The sequence below is a fragment of the Dasypus novemcinctus genome, chromosome 8, assembly GCF_030445035.2.
Source record: "Dasypus novemcinctus isolate mDasNov1 chromosome 8, mDasNov1.1.hap2, whole genome shotgun sequence".
Classification (NCBI taxonomy): Eukaryota; Metazoa; Chordata; class Mammalia; order Cingulata; family Dasypodidae; genus Dasypus; species Dasypus novemcinctus.
In genome coordinates, this window is record NC_080680.1 from 95492560 (window position 1) to 95511533 (window position 18974).

Genomic DNA, 18974 nt, shown 5'->3' on the forward strand with positions numbered 1-18974 from the left:
AGTATCATTCTTTATGCAAACATCTTGTTTCTTCTTTTCTCTTTCCAGGAAGAATGGTGACATGGAAAGGAGGAACCATTCCTCTGTCTCTGAATTCCTTCTCTTAGGTCTTTCTGAGAGGCCAGAGCAGCAGCCTCTCTTATTTGGCATCTTCCTGAGCATGTACCTGGTCACTGTCATGGGAAACCTGCTCATCGTCCTGGCCATTGGATTTGACCCACACCTCCACACCCCCATGTACTTCTTCTTGGCCAACCTCTCTTTTGCTGATGCCTGCTTTTCTTCCACCACAGTCCCTAAGATGCTGGTGAACATCCACACAAAGAGTCAAACTATACCATATGGGGGTTGTTTGGCTCAGATGCATTTTTTCATGATGTTTGGGGCTCTGGATGACTTCCTCTTGGGGGTGATGGCCTATGACCGCTATGTTGCCATCTGTAGGCCTCTCCAGTATGCCACACTCATGAGTCCTCATGTGTGTGTACTCCTTCTCTCAGCATGCTGGGTTCTCACCAACCTTGCTGCCCTCCTACACACCCTGCTCATGGCTAAGCTCTCCTTCTGTGCAGGCAACACCATTCATCACTTCTTCTGTGATGTTCTCCCTCTGCTGCAGCTCTCCTGCTCAGACACCCATACTAACCAGGTAGCTCTGTTCATGGTGTGCTCCATGATACTTACTGCCCCCCTCTCATTGATCATCCTGTCATATGCACGCATTATCTCCACTATTCTCAAGGTCCCATCTTCCTCGGGCAGGCAAAAGGCCTTCTCCACCTGTGGATCCCATCTCACTGTTGTCTTCCTGTTTTATGGCACGGCAATAGGTGTTTATTTGTACTCCCCTTCTTCACACTCAGGGGGCAAGGACAGGATTGCAGCTGTATTTTACACAGTGGTGACGCCCATGTTGAACCCCTTCATTTACAGTCTCCGCAACAATGATATGAAGACTGCATTGAGAAAACTTTTTGGAATTAGCACATTTTCTTCTCAAGGGCTTTAATTCTGCATCCATAATTGGAGCTTACACCCTTGAGGGTCCATGTGTTTCTGAAGTAATATCATCCCTTTTGCTGTCATTTGTTTAGCTATTAGAGAAAAATGTCATCTCAAAATCAATCCCATAAACTTGAATATCCAAAATGTGTGTGGTTGGTATATTTCATAAAGGACTTGTATTGTCTTACAAATGTAAATATTTTTTTTATGTTGAGAGGACGATGTCAGTTGGACTGGGGCAAGATCAATCAAACTTCATTTGTTTTGTGTTATTCCAATGGATTTGTGAATATGTTTAGAAAGTAGAATTTAAGCAGCATTTATTCATCTCTCCCATTTGCCGGCATTCTTCAGGCACAGGAGATATTTTTTCCCTGCTCTATGGGAACTCAACTTTCTTTGTAGTAGGTTGTCGCATACTTAGGCACTTAGTTGTAATAAAGTTTAGATTCTGGTGATTTTTATATAAAGCTTAATATTTGTTTCATTCCAAGAGCTTGATACTCTGATGTATTATGCCATTTATTTCTCAAATTATAAGCATCTCGGGTTAGGTACTATGATTATCACAGTTTTTAGATAAGGAGACTGCCACTACTCAATGGGAGATATAAATTTGACATGTTTTTCTTGCTTTACATTAGAGTCCAAACTTTCACATGCTTTAGTATCCTGCATCTCAATACTAATATTGGTACCAAGAGGCACATTGAATTCAATATACATGTATATACTGAAGCCTGCCATGTGCCAGGCACTGTGCTATGCACTATTAGTAAAATGTAAACATGAGTAAGATATTATCCTTGTTTCTGGATGGTGGAGATGGACACTCACTCAATTTAGTGATAATTAAGTCAGATACTGATAGTTGCCATGATTAGCATAGACCCACAGAAGGAAGAAAAATAATTCTGCCTGAAGGTGGACAGTTACAGTTTATTGAGCCTTAAAGTGTGAGTGCATTTGAACTAGTGAAGAAAGAGGAACAGTGAAGGTTCTATAAGGACAGTCTATGGACACTAGAGGCCATACTGCTTTTTGGTACCAACTAGGAAATATTTCTTAGTGGTTATCTCTCTGAATGTGGGTCTTGCCTACTTATCATAATCCAATTCTTTTTTTGGCTCTCTCTCCATTTTATTTGGTATTAATGCTTCTTTCAATTGTGGCTGCATATTAGTATTGCCTGGAGCTCCAGAACTCTCCGTGGGTGATACCCTAGTATCTTTAAATGAAAAAAATCCGCAACAAAATAAAACAGACTGTTGTAGGGCAACAAGCTTTGAGGACTCTGTTGTGAGGTTTCGTTCCCTTTGACAAAAGGGCAAATGAAGTAAGGCATGAAAAACTACTTTGGTATTTACCATGTAAAAAGATGAAAAAATAAGGGGGAGTAGGGCATGTTGATAGCACTAAGAAGTTCCTCAACACTTATTTCCAGTTAACCCTTTTATACCTAGCTCAATTTTTTATTCTTTCTCTGTTTTTTTTTTAATTTTTTAATTCATTTTAAAAAAATAGTACATTAAAAAAATATGAGGTCCCATTCAACCCCACAGCCCCCACCCCACCATTCCCCCCACAGCAACACTCTCTCCCATCATCATGACACATCCATTGCATTTGGTAAGTATATCTCTGGGCATCGCTGCACCTCATGGTCAATGGTCCACATCATAGCCCATACTCTCCGATGTTCCATCCAGTGGGCCCTGGGAGGGTTTACAATGTCTGGTGATTGCCCCTGAAGCACCATCCAGGGCAACTCCAAGTCCCAAAAACGCCTCCGCATCTCATCTCTTCCTCCCGTTCCCTTCACCCAGCAGCCACCATGGCCACTTTTCCCACACCAATACCACATTCTCTCTGTGGACCTTGGATTGGTTGTGTCCATTGCACATCTATGTCAAGAGGAGGCTTAGATTCCACATGGATACTGGATGCAACCCTCCTGCTTTCAGTTGTAGGCACTCTAGGCTCCATGGTGTGGTGGTTGACCTTCTTCAACTCCATGTTAGCTGAGTGGGGTAAGTCCAATAAATCAGAGTGTAGGAGTTGAAGTCTGTTGAGGCGCAGGGCCTATCATATTGTCAGTCCAGAGATTCAGATGCCCTAGATATATCTTAAACCCCAGCACCAACTACAATTCCAGTAAAGTAACAGGAAAGGCTTGTGAAAAGAGATCACATCTGAGTCCGGCTCCATCACACAGAAACACCAACTTCAAAGAAGGGCCAACTGACATGGCAGTGAACTCCATCTGCCATGACCATAAAACCTGTGGGTCTTTTTAGCCCTCAGAAGAACCAATACCTGGGCTTGTATCTGCTTTATCTGTCTTTGAGACTCTGCTCAGGTGTGCATAAGGGCAATCCTTCTGACAACCTCCAGACTCTTTTTTAAAGACTCATAGCCATATAAACTCATTTCTCCTTTCCATTTCCCCCTTCATTTAGGTCAAACAGCATTTTTAACTCCTGTTATTGTATGTCGACAGGGATATTCTGCTGATCCACATTGAACCTTTTATTCAAGGTCTTTTTCTAGTTATGCCATCAGCTGGTACTTGGTAGTGATCCCTCGGTGCCAGTGAGGGTCATCCCCGGGTGTCATGTCCCACACTGGGGGGAAGGCAGTGCATTTACATGCTGAGTTTGGCTTCGAGACTGGCCACATTTGAGTAACATGATGGCTCTCAGGAGGAAACTCTTAGGCACAGTGCTGCTCTAGGCCTTGTTTTTATTTCAGGTGTATAGGCTCACAAGCATAGTCATTAGTATCAGGGGCTCACGGTTGGACCCTCATTCCTTCCTGGTCCTTGCCATTGCACCCAGGGGACTGCTGCTGCTCCCCTAGGGACCATGACAGAGCCCTCCTGGCCAGGAACCCAGACCCCCCCAACTGTTATTTTTAATTGTTTCCACAATGAGTATATCCAAACATTTCCATGCACCGCGGACACATGCCCTGTATAACTCCCTGTCAACCATATTTCCCCTGTCAATAACATCCCATACCAGTATTCCTCCGCTGCCATTGTTGAACCACTCTGTGATCCAAAACTTCCTGAAAAGTGAAGCCAATATAATGCCAGGTTTCCTTAATAGTAAAATGGAATATAGTGATGAGTTTAAAGGTTAGATATAGAATACATATTGATGTGGAAAAATTCTACATCCTATCTTTTTCTTTTCTTTTTTCCTAGTTATTAAGCTTCTCTTCACAAGAGCTACAGATCACGGTGATTCATATATACAATATACAGTACTCCCACATATCCAATATAAAACCTTTTCCCTTCCACAACAATAATCTTTTAACATATTCATACCATATTTACTGAAACTGATGTACAGATATTGAGTCAATAGCTTCGAAAGAAGGTAACATTTGTGTTTACATTGTGGTTTATACTTTAGGCTATACAATTTTCTAAATTTTTAGTTATCCTAAGTTTTACATAGTGATTTACATTATCAGTCTGTCGGCCCCTATATGTTTTTGGTGTAATATTACATGTTTTATATCCATCCTTGAATACTCTTGTGAAACTCTTCTATTGCCCTCCCAGTTATGTTGGTTCCATCTATTCAATATCTATTTCCCCCTCCCCTTGGGGCCCACAGTGACAGTCAATCTTCATTTCTTGAGGAGACATGTTCAGAGATACTCACAATAGTGTTGAGGTTTTGACTTGCTCAACTGCCCTAATGCCCTGGGAGCCACCATTTCTCTTGAGAGACACAGTTCCCTCTATTTGATAGCATTAGTCCTCCCCAGGATGTGGGTATACCTTCACTTTCATTACATGGTTCTCTACCCAATGGTATAAGCCACTCTGGCAATATGAGCATTCACATATTCCATAGGAGTGTGTCCTACATAAGATTATCCCCTTTAAGTATCTTAAACAGGTAACTTTTCTAATTATATTTTGAAAAGGTTTTCTCAGCATTATACTCTCAACCACCACCTGACAATCTCCTATGTTCATATGTTACCCCACCCTGCCCCCAATTTCTTGGGCAATATTACCCATCCACCCATCCCTAGCCCCCCTCAAGCCCGCAAAGGCCCACCCACAGGTAACCCTATACCCCCATTATATCCCTTCCTTGTACAAATACTTACCTCCAGCTTATCATAGAGTTCACCCTTGTAGATGTCAGCTTACATCATTACTTTACTCCCCGATTTCCTGTAAGCCTATCTTCCAGTCTCTAGCTCTCTGAGGCAGCTTGGTTTAATTATTTCATATCATTGAGGTCCTATGGTATTTGTCCTTCTATGCCTGGGTTGCTTCACTCAACATAAAGTTCTCAAGATTCATCCATGTTATCACGTGTGTTTTGTAGTGTATTTTTTCTTAAAGCCTATTAGTATTCCATTGCATGTATATACCACATTTTATTGATCCACTCATCTGTTGAAGGGCATTTAGGTTGATTCCAATTTTTGGCGATAGTGAACAATGCTGCTATGAACATTGGTGTGCGTATATCGGTTTCTGTCCTAGTTTTCAGTTCTGCTGGGTATATACCCAGCAGTGGAATTGCTGGATCATATGGCAAATCCATGGTTAGTTTTTTGAGAAACCACCAAACTGTCCTCCAGAATGGTTGGGTCCTTCTGCATTTCCACCAGCAGTGGATGAGTGTTCCCATTTCTTCACATCCTCTCCAGCATTTGTATTCTTCTGGTTTTTTCATAGCTGCCAATCTTATGGGAGTAAGATGGTATCTCATTGTAGTTTTGATTTGCATTTCCCTGATAGCTAGAGATTTGGAGCATTTTTTCATGTGCATTTTAGCCATTTGTATTTCTTCTTTGGAGAAGTGTCTGTTTAAATCTTTTTCCCATTTTTAAATGGGTTGTTTATCTTTTTATTTTCAAGATATAGGAGTTCTTTATACATGCAAGTTATAAGTCTCTTATCAGATATATGGTTGCCAAATATTTTCTCCCATTGTGTGGGTTCCCTTTTTACTTTCTTGACAAACTCCTTTGATGTGCAGAACGCTTTAATTTTGAGGAAGTCTTATTTATCTATTTGTTCTTTTGCTGCTCGTGCTTTTGGTGTGATGTTCATGAAGCCATTTCCTATTACAAGATCTTGTAGATGTTTCCTTACACTGCTTTCCGAAGTCTTTATGGTCTCAGCTCTTATATTTAGGTCTTTGATCCATCTTGAGTTGATCTTTGTATAAGGTGTGAGATGGTATCCTCTTTCATTCTTCTACATATGGATATCCAGTTCTCCAGGCACCATTTGTTGAATAGACCATTCTCTCCAAGTTGAAAGGGTTTGGTGGCTTTATTGAATATTATATGGCTATATATATGAGGTTCTATATCAGAACTTTCAATTTGATTCCATTGGTCTGTGTGTTTCTCTCTCCTTATGCCAATACCATGCTGTTTTCACTACTTTCACTACTGTGGCTTTGTAGTATGTTTTGCAGGCAGGTAGTGTGATTCCTCCAATTTCATTTTCCTTTTTTAATATATCTTGCACTATTCGGGGCCTCTTTCCTTTCCAAATAAATTTCATAGTTAGTTTTTCTAGTTCCTTAAAGAAGGCTGTGTTGATTTTTATTGGGATTGCATTGAATGTGTAGATCAGTTTTGGTAAGATAGACATCTTAATAAAATTTAGTCTTCCTATTCATGAACGGGGAATATTCTTCCATTTGTTTAGGTCTACTTTGATTTCCTTGAACAGTCTTGTATAGTTCTTGGTGTATAAGTTTTTTTACATCTTTAGTTAAGTTTATTCCTAAGTATTTGATTTTTTAATTTACTATTGTAAATGGTATTTGTGTCTTGATTTCCTCCTGATCTGGCTCATTATTGGTGTACAGAAATGCTACTGATTTTTGCATTTTGAACTTATTACCTGGGACTTTACTAAACTCATTTATGAGTTCTAGAAGCTTTATTGTAGACCTCTCAGGGTTTTCTATGTACAGGATCATGTCATCTGCAAATAATGAAATTTTGACTTCTTCCTTTCCATACTGAATGCCTTTTATATCTGGTTCTTGTCTCAGTGCTCGATCAAGTACTTCTAAGACAATGTTAAATAGAAGGGGAGACAGTGGGCATCCTTGTCTTGTTCCTGATTTTAGAGGGAAGGTTTTAAGATTTCTCCATTGTAAACGATGTTGGCTGTGGGTTTTTCACATATACTCTCTATCATGTTCAAAAATTTCCTTGTATTCTGATCTTTTGGAGTGTTTTTATCAAGAAAGGGTGCTGTATTTTGTCAAATGCTTTTTCTGCATCTATAGATATAATCCTGTGATTTTTCCCCTTCAATCTGTTTATATGGTGTATTACATTGATTGATTTTCTTATGTTGAACCATCCTTGCATACCTGGAATGAATCCCACTTGGTCGTGGTGTATAATTCCTTTAATGTGTTGTTGAATATGATTAGCAAGTATTTTGATAAGTGTTTTTACATCTAGGTTCATTAGAGAAATTGATCTGAATTTTCCTTTCTTATGGTGTCTTTGGTTTTGGTACTAGGGTAATGTTGGCATCATAGAATGAGTTAGGCAATGTTTCTTCTGTTTCTATTTTTTGGAATAGTTTCAACAGGATTGGTGTTAGTTCTTTCTGGAATGTTTTGTACAATTCACCTGTGAAGCTGTCTGGCCCTGGGCTCTTCTTCGCTGGGAGGTTTTTAATGACTGATTCTATCTCTTTACTTGTGATTGGTTTGTTGAGATCATCAGATTCTTCTTTCATCAATATAGGCTGTTTATGTGTTTCTAGGAATTTGTCCATTTCCTCTGAATTGTCATTTTTGTGGGAATATAGTTTTTCAAAGTATACCCTTATGATATTCTTTATTTCTGTCGGGTCAGTGGTGATATCTCCTTTCTCATTTCTTATTTTGTGTATTTGCATCTTGTCTCTTTTTTTCTTTGTTAGTCTCGCTCAAGTTTGTCAATTTTATTGATCTTCTAAAAAAAACCAGCTCTTGGTCTTGTTTATGTTTTCAAGTGCTTTCTTATTTTCTATTTCATTTAGTTCTGCTCTTATCTTTGTTCTTTCTTTCTTTCTTCTTCCTGTGGGGTTATTTTGTTGTTGTTTTTTTACTAATTCCTCCAAATGTGCAGTTAGTTGTTCAATTTTTCTTTTTTTTCTTTTCTTTCTTCTTTTTTGATATATGAATTTATGGCTATAAATTTCCCTTTCAGTACTATTTTTGTTGCAACCCATAAGTTTTGGTATGTTGTGCTATCATTATCATTTGTTTCAAGGTAGTCATTGATTTCTTTTGAGATTTCTTCTTTGATCCACTGTTTTTCTATGAGTGTGCTGTTTAATTTCCATATCTTGGTGTGAAATCTGGTCCTCTGGCCCTTGCGGATTTCCAGCTCTACTCCACTGTGGTCAGAGATATTATTTTGTATGATTTTGATCTTTCTGAATTCATTAAGTGTTTCTTTGTGGCCTAGCATATGGTCTACCTTGGAGAATGATCCATGTGCACTTGAGAAAAATGTATATCCTGCTGTATTTAGGTGTAATGATCTGTATATGTCTATTAGATCCAGCTCCTCTATATACTGTTCAAATATTTTGTTTCTTTAATGATTCTCTTTGAGATGTTCTGTCCAGAGTTGATCGTGGTGTATTAAAATCTCCCACTATAATTGTAGGTGCATCCATCTTTCACTTAATTTTTCCAGCATTTGCCTCACGTATTTAGAGGCGCCCTTGTTGGAAGCATAAATATTTATGATTGTTCATTCCTCTTGAGAGATTATCCCTTTCACTAATATGTAGTATCCTTCTTTGTCTCTCACAATTGTTTCACATTTAAAGTCTATTTTGTCTGATATTAATATAGCTACTCTTGCCTTTTTTTGGTTATTGTTTGCTTGTATGATTGTTTTCCAACCATTTACTTTCAGCCTCCATGAATCTCTGGATCTAAGATGTGTCTCTTGTAGACAACATATAGATGGGTCATATTTCCTTATCCAATGTCCCAATCTGAACCTTTTGATAGGTGAGTTTAATCCATTTACATTCAGTGTTATTACTTTCAAGGAATTATTTATGCCAGCCATATTTTGATTGGGCTTGTGTTTGTCATATTTTGTTTGTTTGTTTGTTTTTCTTCTCTTTTTGTCTTTTTTGTTGTTCTTACACTCTCCTCCAACTCTGCCTGTCCTGTTTTTTGCTTTCTTACTGCAGAACTCCCTTTAGTATTTCTTGAAGGAGAGGTTTGTTGTTGGCATACTCTTTCAATTTCTGTTTATCTGTGAATATTTTGAACTCTCCGTCATTTCTGAATGCTAGTTTAGCTGGATAGAGAATTCTTGGTTGGAATTTTTTTCTTTTAGTACCTTTACTGTATCATACCATTGCCTTCTTGCCTCCATGGTTTCAGATGAGAAATCAGCACTTAAACTTATGGAGCCTCCCTTGTATGTGATGGTTTTCTTTTCTCTTGCTGCTTTTAGAATTTTCTCTTTTTCTTGAGCATTGGATAATTTGACAAGTATATGTCTTGGGGTGGGCCTGTTGGGATTTATGATGTTTGGGGTGCATTGTGCTTCTTGGATATGTACATTCATCTCTCTCAGTAGATTTGGGATGTTTTCAGCCATTATTTCCTCCAACACCCCTTCTGACCCCTTTCCCTTCTCTTATCCTTCTGGGATGCCTATAATACGTATGTTTGTGCATTTTGCATTATCATTCATGTCCCTAATTCCTAGCTGGATTTTTTCTATCTTTTTATCGATCAATTCTACTATCTGTTTGATTTCTGATGTACTGTCTTCTACATCTGTAATTCTCTGCTCTGCCTCTTCTAGTCTGCAGCTATTTGCTGCAAGTGTATTTTGATTTCTTGAACTGTGGTGTTCATTCCCATCATATATGTTATGTTTTTGCGTATGTCTGCAATTTCCTCTCCAAGTGTTTTCTTCATATTGTTAAACCCTTCCTTTACTTCATTAAGTTTGTCTCTGATATATGTTCTGAGATCTTTAATTACTCATCTGAAGTTTTGCTCCCCTTCCTCATTTTTGGTTTGTTCATTGGATTCAGCAACGTTTTTCTGATTACTGGTTTGTTTTGTTGTTTTTTATTGCTGCCTCATCATCATTTTATCTTGACAGGTTTAATCAGTTCCTTAGTTTCTTTGTCTAGGCTTGGGGATTAATTAGCTGTTGTTCTTGCCTAAGTGTTATATCTTCTCTTTGTCACTTTGTTCTTCTTATTCTAATTTCTTGCTGCTGGCTGAGTTCACTTTGAAGGAAAATATTAGGGTCAGGGAAAGGAAATTGTGTAAAAAAGGATAATGGGTAAAGTAGTATTGGTAATGAATGTTAACAGAGCATCAATATGAGATCTTGGAGGATGGATATTAGATTCATGTAAGTTGTGTAGATTTATAGCAGTATGTAGAGTACCTATAATATGTAGTTGACTGAATATGGGAGGAATATAGTATGAATTAAAAAGCTAGTGTTTTCATGAGAGAGGGAAAGAGAAAAGAAAGACCATAGTATCAAAAGTGGATAAAAAACAGAAAACAAAACAAAGGTATTAGAAAATAAAATTTAGACAATTTTGGGACCAAAGAAAGGGAGGTGGAATATAGGAGAGACAATAGATGATGGAGGATATCAAAATGTCAGGGAAAAGGGATAGTGTAGGTGGCCAAAATCAATTCACACAGAAATGAGGCAATGGAGGGTGAGGAACCCAGCAAATGTGAGGTGTTCCCTACAGCACTTATTGTATAATTAAGATAAAATAAAATAAGAAGAAAAAGAGGGAAAAGAAAAAAAAGAGAAGAAAGAAAGAAAAAAAGGGGTGTGTGCAAAGAAAATGGAGGGAAACAATTAAGAAAAGGAAAGAAGAAAGAGAACAACAACAACAAAAAAAACTCTAAATAAATGAAAAAAGACCTTGTGGGATACAATGGGAGAAAAGACTAGGAGATGATGCAAAATTAGCAACCAGGAAAATTAAAAATAAAAAAATAAAAATAAAAAATAAAAGAAAGTAAAAGGAAAGAGAAAAAAACAAAAAAAACCCGCAAACGTCGAGGGCTAGGACAATCGAGGACCTCAGATGGACCTCAGGGTGTGGTGTATTCAGGGATGGGAAATCTGTGATATTGCAGACTGAAGAGGTGTGAGTCTCTGGGGTGTGGGCCACCAGGGTTTAGGTTACACAGACCTGGCAACCTCAAATCCAGTTAACAGGGAGGCTCAGAGCACCACAGTGCAACACAGCCTTCAGGGATCCCCGCAGCTGGGTGCCCGCCCTATGGGGGGGTCACATCCACAACTCGGACCTTTGTGTCAGAAACCCAAAATTTCCCCTCTCACTAGAGTCTCTTCTGTTGCTGTGTCACCAATTCGACTTCAGGACATCTCCCACCCTGCAAGCTCCTGAAACAGCCTTCTGGGGGCGCCTCTATATTGCAACCAATTTAAGGACACTGCACATAGGCAGCCAGGCCTAGGGGGCGGGGCTCTAGCAGGAAGCACTGATCTCCATGTCAGAAACCCAAAATTCCACTCCTCGCAAAAGACACCTCCATCTCTGTTTCACCTAATCAGCTTCCAGATGCCTCCCACCCTGCAAGCCTCTGAAACAGCCTGCTGGTGATGCCTCTTTATTACGACCGATTTAAGGATGCTGTAGATTGGCAGCCAGGCCTATGGGGCGGGGCTCTAGCCAGAAGCACTGATGTCAGTGTCAGAAACCCAAAATTCCATGCCTCACAAAAAACTATGTCTCTGTCTCACTACATCGGTTTCCAAAGGTCTCCTGCCCTGCAAGCCCCTGAATAGCCCTCTCAGGGCTTATGAATTCTCTAGCACTGCAGAGCTTCCAGATATCACCGCTGCTGTGCTGCCCACCCCAGGGGGGAGTGTCCTGCACGCAGCCCCTATCTCCATGAAAGAGAGCCTCAATTCTACCTTTTACACGAATCTGCTCTGTCACTGTCCCACCAAATTGATGTCCAGACACCTCCTGCCCTGCAAAATCCAAAACAGCCTGGTCCTGAAGAATTTCCAATACTGCCCAGCCGCTTCTTTGCAGGAGAGACTACAAGGTGCACTCACTCAGACACCACTTTGCCCCAGCAAAAGTTTTGTTTTTTTATGTTTTGCTTTCCATCATTGCAATAAGTGTTTTCCTGTATGCAAATTGGCAAGGCAACTACTTCCATCTTTTCCTCAGTGTCTTTGTCCTATATTTTTCTTTTCTCTTTTCTAATTATTAAGTTTATCTTCACAAGAGTTTTAGATCACAGTAATTCATATATACAATATGCAGTACTCCCACATATACAACATAAAACCTTTTCCCTTCTACAGCATTAATCTTATTACATATTCATGTTTCACATTTAAAGTCTATTTTTTCTGATATTAGTATAGCTACTTCTGCCTTTTTTTGGTTATTGTTTGCTTGTAAGATTGTTTTCCAACCATTCACTTTCAACTTCCATGAATCTGTGGGTCTAAGATGTGTTTCTTGTAGACAGCATATAGATGGGTCATATTTCCTTATCCAATCTTCCAGTCTGAATATTTTGACAGGTGAGTTTAATTCATTGACATTCAGTGTTATTACTTTCAAGGAATTATTGATGTTAGCCATATTTTGTTTGGACTTGTGTTTGTCATATTTTGTTTGTTTGTTTTTTCCTTCTCTTTTTTTTGTTGCTCTTACACTGTCCTCCAACTCTGCCTCTCTTGTTTTTTTTCTTTCTTCCTGCAGAACTCCCTTTAGAATTTCTTGAAGGGGAGGTTTCTTGTTGGCAAACTCTTTCAATTTCTTTTTATCTGTGAATAGTTTGAACTCTCCATCATTTTTGAATGCTAGTTTAGCTGGGCAGAGTTTTCTTGTTGGAAATTTTTTTCTTTTAGTACCTTAACTATATCATACCACTGCCTTCTTGCCTCCATGGTTTCAGATGAGAAATCAGCACTTAAACTTATGGAGCCTCCCTTTATGTGATGGTTTTCTTTTCTCTTGCTGCTTTTAGGATTTTCTCTTTGTCTTGAGCATTGGATAATTTGACAAGTATATGTCTTGGGGTGGGCCTGTCGGGGTTTATGACCTGTGGAGTGCGCTGTGCTTCTTGGATATGTACATCTGTCTCTTTCAGTAGATTTGGGAAGTTTTCAGCCATTATTTCCTGCAACACTCCTTCTGACCCCTTTCCCTTCTCTTCTCCTTCTGGAATGCCTATAATATGTATGGTTGGGTGTTTTGCATTATCATTCAGGTCCCTAATTCCTAGCTGGATTTTTTCTATCTTTTTATTGACCACTTCTACTATCTGTTTGATTTCAGATGTACTGTCTTCCACATCCCTAATTCTCTCCTCTGCCTCGTCTAATCTGCTGCTATCTGCTGAGAGTCTATTTTTGATTTCTTGAACTGTGGTGTTCATCACCATCATATCTGTTATCTTTTTGTGTATGACTGCAATTTCTTCTGTATTCTCTCCAAGTGTTTTCTTCATATTGTTAATCTCTTTCTTTACTTCATTAAGTTGGTCTCTAATATATGTTTTGAGAGCTTTAATTACTTGTCTGATGTTATGCTCCTCTTCCTGGTTTTAGTTTGTTTATTGGATTTGGCCAAGTTTTCCTGATTATTGGTTTGGTTTGTAGTTTTTTGTTGCTGTTTGGTCATCATCTTATCTTGACGGGTTTAATCAGTTCCTTAGCTTCTTTGTCTAGTCTTGGGGATTAATTAGTTGTTGTTTGTGCCTAAGTATTATGTCTTCTCTTTGTCACTTTGTTCTTCTTACTCTATTTTCTTGTTGCTGGCTAAGTTCACTTTGAAGGAAAATATTAGGGCAAGGGAAAGCAAAATGAGTAAGAAAAGAAAGTGTATAAAGTAGTATTTGTAATAAATGTTAACAGAGCAACAAAGTGAGATCTAGGAGAATGGATATTAGACTCATGTAAGTTGTGTAGAGTTATAGCAGTAAGTAGAGTACTGATAATGAGATAGTCAACTGAATATGGGGAGGAATATAGTATGAATTAAAAGGCCAGTGTTTTCATGAGAGAGGGAAATAGAGAAGAAAGACAATAATATCAAAAGTGGGTAAGAGACAGAAAACAGAACAAAGGTATTAGAAATAAAAAGTCAGATGGGGGCCAAAGAAAGGGAGGTAGAATGTAAGAGAAAGAGCAGATGATGGAGGATAGAAAGACATGAGGGAAAGGGGATAGGGTAGTGGCCAAAATCAATATGCACAGAAAAAAGGAAATGGAAGATGAGGAAACCCAGCAAGTGTGAAGTGCTCTCTGTACACCTATTATATAAAGAAAAGAAAATAAAAAAGGAAGAAAAATAGAGAAAAGAAAAAAGAGAGAAGAGAATGGGGGGGGGGGAAATGGAGGGGAAACAAGCAACAAAAAGAAAAAGAGAAAAAAACTAAGTAAATGAAAAAGGACATTGGGGGATACAATGGGAGAAAAGACCAGGAGACAATGCAATATTAGCAACCATGCAAAAAATAAAAATAAAAAAGAACCAACGTTTCAAGCTAGGAATCCTCTTTGCAGTTAAATAATACACTTATGGATCTGACCTTCCCCCTTTCTCATTTCCTCACTTCCCTCTCTCCCAGGGCAGCTGGAAAGCTGCCTGACAGGTCCTGTAGGAGATTCAAGTAGGTCCTTGTTGAACCTACTCAACACAGAAGACTATGACTCTTTATTTCCAGCATGTGAACACCTACACCTCACCAGAAACCCCAAATATGTTATTGGAAGCTTGGATAGCACCTCTTACAGTCCCTCTCCCTTAGGTGTGCTAGGAGAGGTCTAATTGATTTTCTGACTTCACCTTCTCCCAGACCAAGTTTCCTATCACAGGACGTTTAGGTAAATTGAGCTTTCTCAGCAGATTTACCTCTCCTTTCTTTCTAGACTCTCCCCAAGACAGCTGGTACACTCCTCCAAGTTCAAGGAGAGAGAGAGAGAAAAAAAACAACCACAAACACTGAGGGCTAGGGTAATCAAGGACCTCCAATGGACCTCAGGACGTGGTGGATTCAGGGATGGGAATCTGTGATATTGCAGACTCAAGGTGTGTGAGTCTCTGGAGTGTGGGCCACCAGGGTTTATGGGACACAGACCTGGGAAGCATGCATCTGGTTAACAGGGGTCCTGGGAGCACCACAGCACAACACAGCCTTCAGGGATCCCTGCAGCTGGGCACCAGCCCTAGGGGGAGGGGTCCTGCCTGCAACCTCTGACCTCCATGTCAGAAATCGAAAGTTCCACCTCTTGCAAGAATCTCTTCTGTCACTGTCTCACCAAATTGACATCCAGACACTTTCTGCCCTGCAAGCCCCCGAAACAGCTCACTCAGGGTTTGAGGACACCTCACACAACAAAGATACCAGGGATCACTGCGGCCTGGCCACCAGCCCTAGGGGGAGGGGCTCCACCCAGAACCTCTGAAATCCAAATTCCACCTCTCACAAGAATCTCCTCCCTCACTGTCTCACCAAATTGACTTCCAGACACCTCCCACCATGCAAGCCCCTGAAACAGCCTGCTCAGGGCTTGGGAATGCCCCAGCACAGCAAAATCTTCAGGAATCGCCACTGCTGGGCCTCCAGTCCCAGGGGGAAAGGTCCTGCCCACAACCTCGACCTCTGTGAAAGAGACCCAAAATTCTACCTCTTGTAAGAATCTCCTCTGTCCCTGTTCCACTAAATTGACATCCAGACACCTCTTACCCTGCAAGCACTGGAAACAGCCTGGTCCAGCAGGACCCCAACCCTACTCAGCTGCTTCTTTGCAGGAGAGATTATGAGGTGCACTCACTCAGACGCCATCCTTGTTGCATCATCTTGTTGCATCATCTTGTTGTGTCATCTCTCCATGTGTGCAGCACCATTCCTGGGCAGGCTGCACTTTCTTTTGTGCTGGGTGGCTCTCCTTATGGGGCACACTCCTTGTGCGTGGCACTCTCCTATGCATGTGACACCCCTGTGTGTCATGGCACTCCTTGCGTTCATCAGCACTGCACATGGGCCAGCTTCACTGGGTCAAGGAGGCCCGGGCTTTGAACTGCGGACCTCCCATGTGGTAGACGGATGCCCTTAACCACTCGGCCAAGTCCACTGGCTTCTTGCTGTCATTTAGTTCCCTGAGATCCTGTTCAATTCTTTCCATTCTTTTCTTCATCTATTCTTTTGTTTGTTTGCTTTCAGAGGCCATGTCTTGAAGTCCACTGATCCTTTCTTCTGCTTCCTCAAATCTGCTGTTATATGCCTCCAGTGTATTTTTAATTTCACTAATTGCACCTTTTATTCCCATAAGAACTGCTATTTTTCTGTGTATGCTTTCAAATTCTTCTTTGTGCTCATCCAATGTCTTCTTAATATTGTTAATCTCCTTAGCCATCTCATTGAATTTATTAAGGAGATTTGTTATAACCTCTAGGATTAGTTGTCTCAACTCCTTTATGTCATCTGCAGGTTTATCTTGTTCCTTTAATTCGGCCATCTCTTCCTGTTTCTTGATATGGATTGCAATTTTTTGTTGGTGTTTCTGCATCTGGCTTGCTAGATGTATTTATTCTGGATGCAGTTTCTTCCTTTAGTTTAGGGATTTATTATCTTTTCTCCCTTGCTGGTTGTGTAGTAGGAGCCAAGGATGTAGTTGGTGCTGTAAGCTATGGAGGCTGATGCTGCCCATGTTGCCCCAGGAAGTGATGAATCTTCTCCCACTTTTCTCCTCTGTCAGTGATAGGGACAGAGCTGCAGCCATGTATAATAATCCAAGTTGGGCACAAGACTGTCTGTACTCTCCCAGAGACACTGATGAAGATTCACACCCCTTCCTCCCTTACCTTAGGCAGGGATGGAGCTATGTTGTGGCCAGATTCTATGCTGTGTGGGTCCAAAATGGCCACAGTTGCTCAGATAAACTGATTTATCTGCAGACCCTTTCCCTGCCAGGAGTGGGAATGGACCCTCTGGAGTGCCCAACAATCTAATCTCTGTGGGCCAAATAGGCCTGCAGTTTCCCTGATAGGTTGAGGGAATTCTGTCCCTTCTGCTCCTTAGGGGGTGGAAACAGAACCACAAATGTTCAACAGTTCAGTCCTGTAGGTTGAAAGTACCCACCATTGCCCAGATAGGCTGAGGAAGCACCAGGCCCCTCCTATCCTATTGGGTGGTGGGGGTGGTTCTGTGGGTGCTCAACAGTTCAGTCCCTTTAGGCCAAGAATACCTACCATTACATGGAGAGGCTGAGGAAAAACCAGCCCCCTTCTATCCTCTTAAGGCATGGGGTTGGATCCACAGGCACCTGACAGTTCAGTCCCTGTTGGCAGAAAGTACCCACCATTGTCCAGAGAGGCTATGGAGACACCAGACTTCTCCTATCCTATTGGGGATTGGGGTGGATTTATAGGCATCCAATAGTCCAGTCCATGCAGGCCAAAAGTCTGCTGTTGCCCAAAAAGGCTGTGGAAAGACCAGCCCCCTTATTTCCTATTGGGGGGTTAGGGTGGGTCCACAGGTACCCACCAGACCAGGCTGTATAGGCCAAAAGCACCTACAGTTACCCAAATAGGCTGGGCAAACACAGTCCATCTCTTGTCCTATTCAGGATTGAGGTGGAACCACTGATGACCCACAGTCAGGCTTGTGCAGCCCAAAACTATTGTCTTGAGAGATTGAGGCAATACAAACCCTATTTTGTCCTGTGGGGGTACAAAGGTGGAGATGGGCTTAAAGGCACTCAACAGACCTGTTTGTGTGGGCTGAAAAGTCCTGCCATTGCCTGGAGAGGATGAGGATGCCCAACTCCTCTCCTATTCTCTTTGGGTGCAGGGATGCAGCCCCAGGTGTCTGACTACTCAGCCTGTGCCAGTGGAGAGCACTTGCAGTTGCCTGGTGAGCCTGGTGCAGGTCCTGCCAGCCACCTCTCTGCTGGAGGTGGGGCTGGAGCCCAGGCCAAGGCTGCAGTCCGATCTTGGTGGAAAGAAACCAGTCCCTAACTTCAGTGGATTTCAGTCAGCACCACTTCCTCTCATGTGTGTGTGTGTGTGTGTGGGGGGGGGCAGAGTCAAAATGGCAGCTACCAGACTTTTTCTGCTTGGACACATTCAGACCCCAGCTGTCTCAAAAGATCATACTTTAGCCAGCCAATTCCACTAATCAGTAGCTGAGGTCAGTGGACATCTGTCTCTTCCTCCACTGTTTATGGGAAATGGAACCTCCAATTCCAGCCACAGAACAGCTTCTGAGGTGGCCTGTGCCCCCAGAGTAGGATGGGCACCAGCCTCTGTGGCAGGTTTGTGGTGGGCTTGAAGATTATATTGCATCTGTCCTTGCAATATCATTCAGGACAACTCCAAGTCTAGAAAATGCCCCCATATCACACCTCTTTTTCCCTCTCCCTGCCTTCAGCAACCCCTGTGGCCACTGTCTCCATATCAATGTTATAATTTCTTCCATTGCTAGAATCACAATACTTCTATAGTGGAATACCAGTAAGTCCACTCTAATCCATATTTTATTCCTCCATCCTGAAGACCCTGGGATGGCAATGCCCATTCCACCTCTAAATCAAGAGGTGGCTTAGATCCCACATGGCTATGGATGGGATTCTCCTGCCTGCAGTTGTAGATTCTCTTAGGTCCTTGGTGCAGTGGCTGACCATTGTCATCTCCTTGTTAACTGGGCAAGTCCAACGACCTGGAAAGCAGGTGTTGCAACTCTGCTGAGGCTCAGGACCCAGCTGGCACAGAGACAGTCCAGAGATTCAAGTCTCCTGGGTTTACACCAACCCTCCGCCAAGCACAGGTTCAGTAAAAGTGACAGAAGAGGCATGTGTACAGAAGTCACATCTGAGTCCAACTCCGTCACCTTCAGGAGTACAAATTCCAAAGTAGAGCCCACTGGCAAGGCATTGAACTCCAGAGC

At 41.2% G+C, this 18974-nt stretch overlaps 1 protein-coding gene across 1 annotated transcript; it reads left to right on the top strand.

Annotated features, from left to right (window-relative positions):
- The first annotated feature begins 61 nt into the window (after positions 1-61).
- LOC101438734 (olfactory receptor 1N2-like) lies at positions 62-1009 on the top strand. The gene has a single exon (XM_004480105.4). It carries the CDS (start codon positions 62-64, stop codon positions 1007-1009), a length of 948 nt encoding a protein of 315 aa, XP_004480162.4.
- Positions 1010-18974: the final 17965 nt, after the last annotated feature.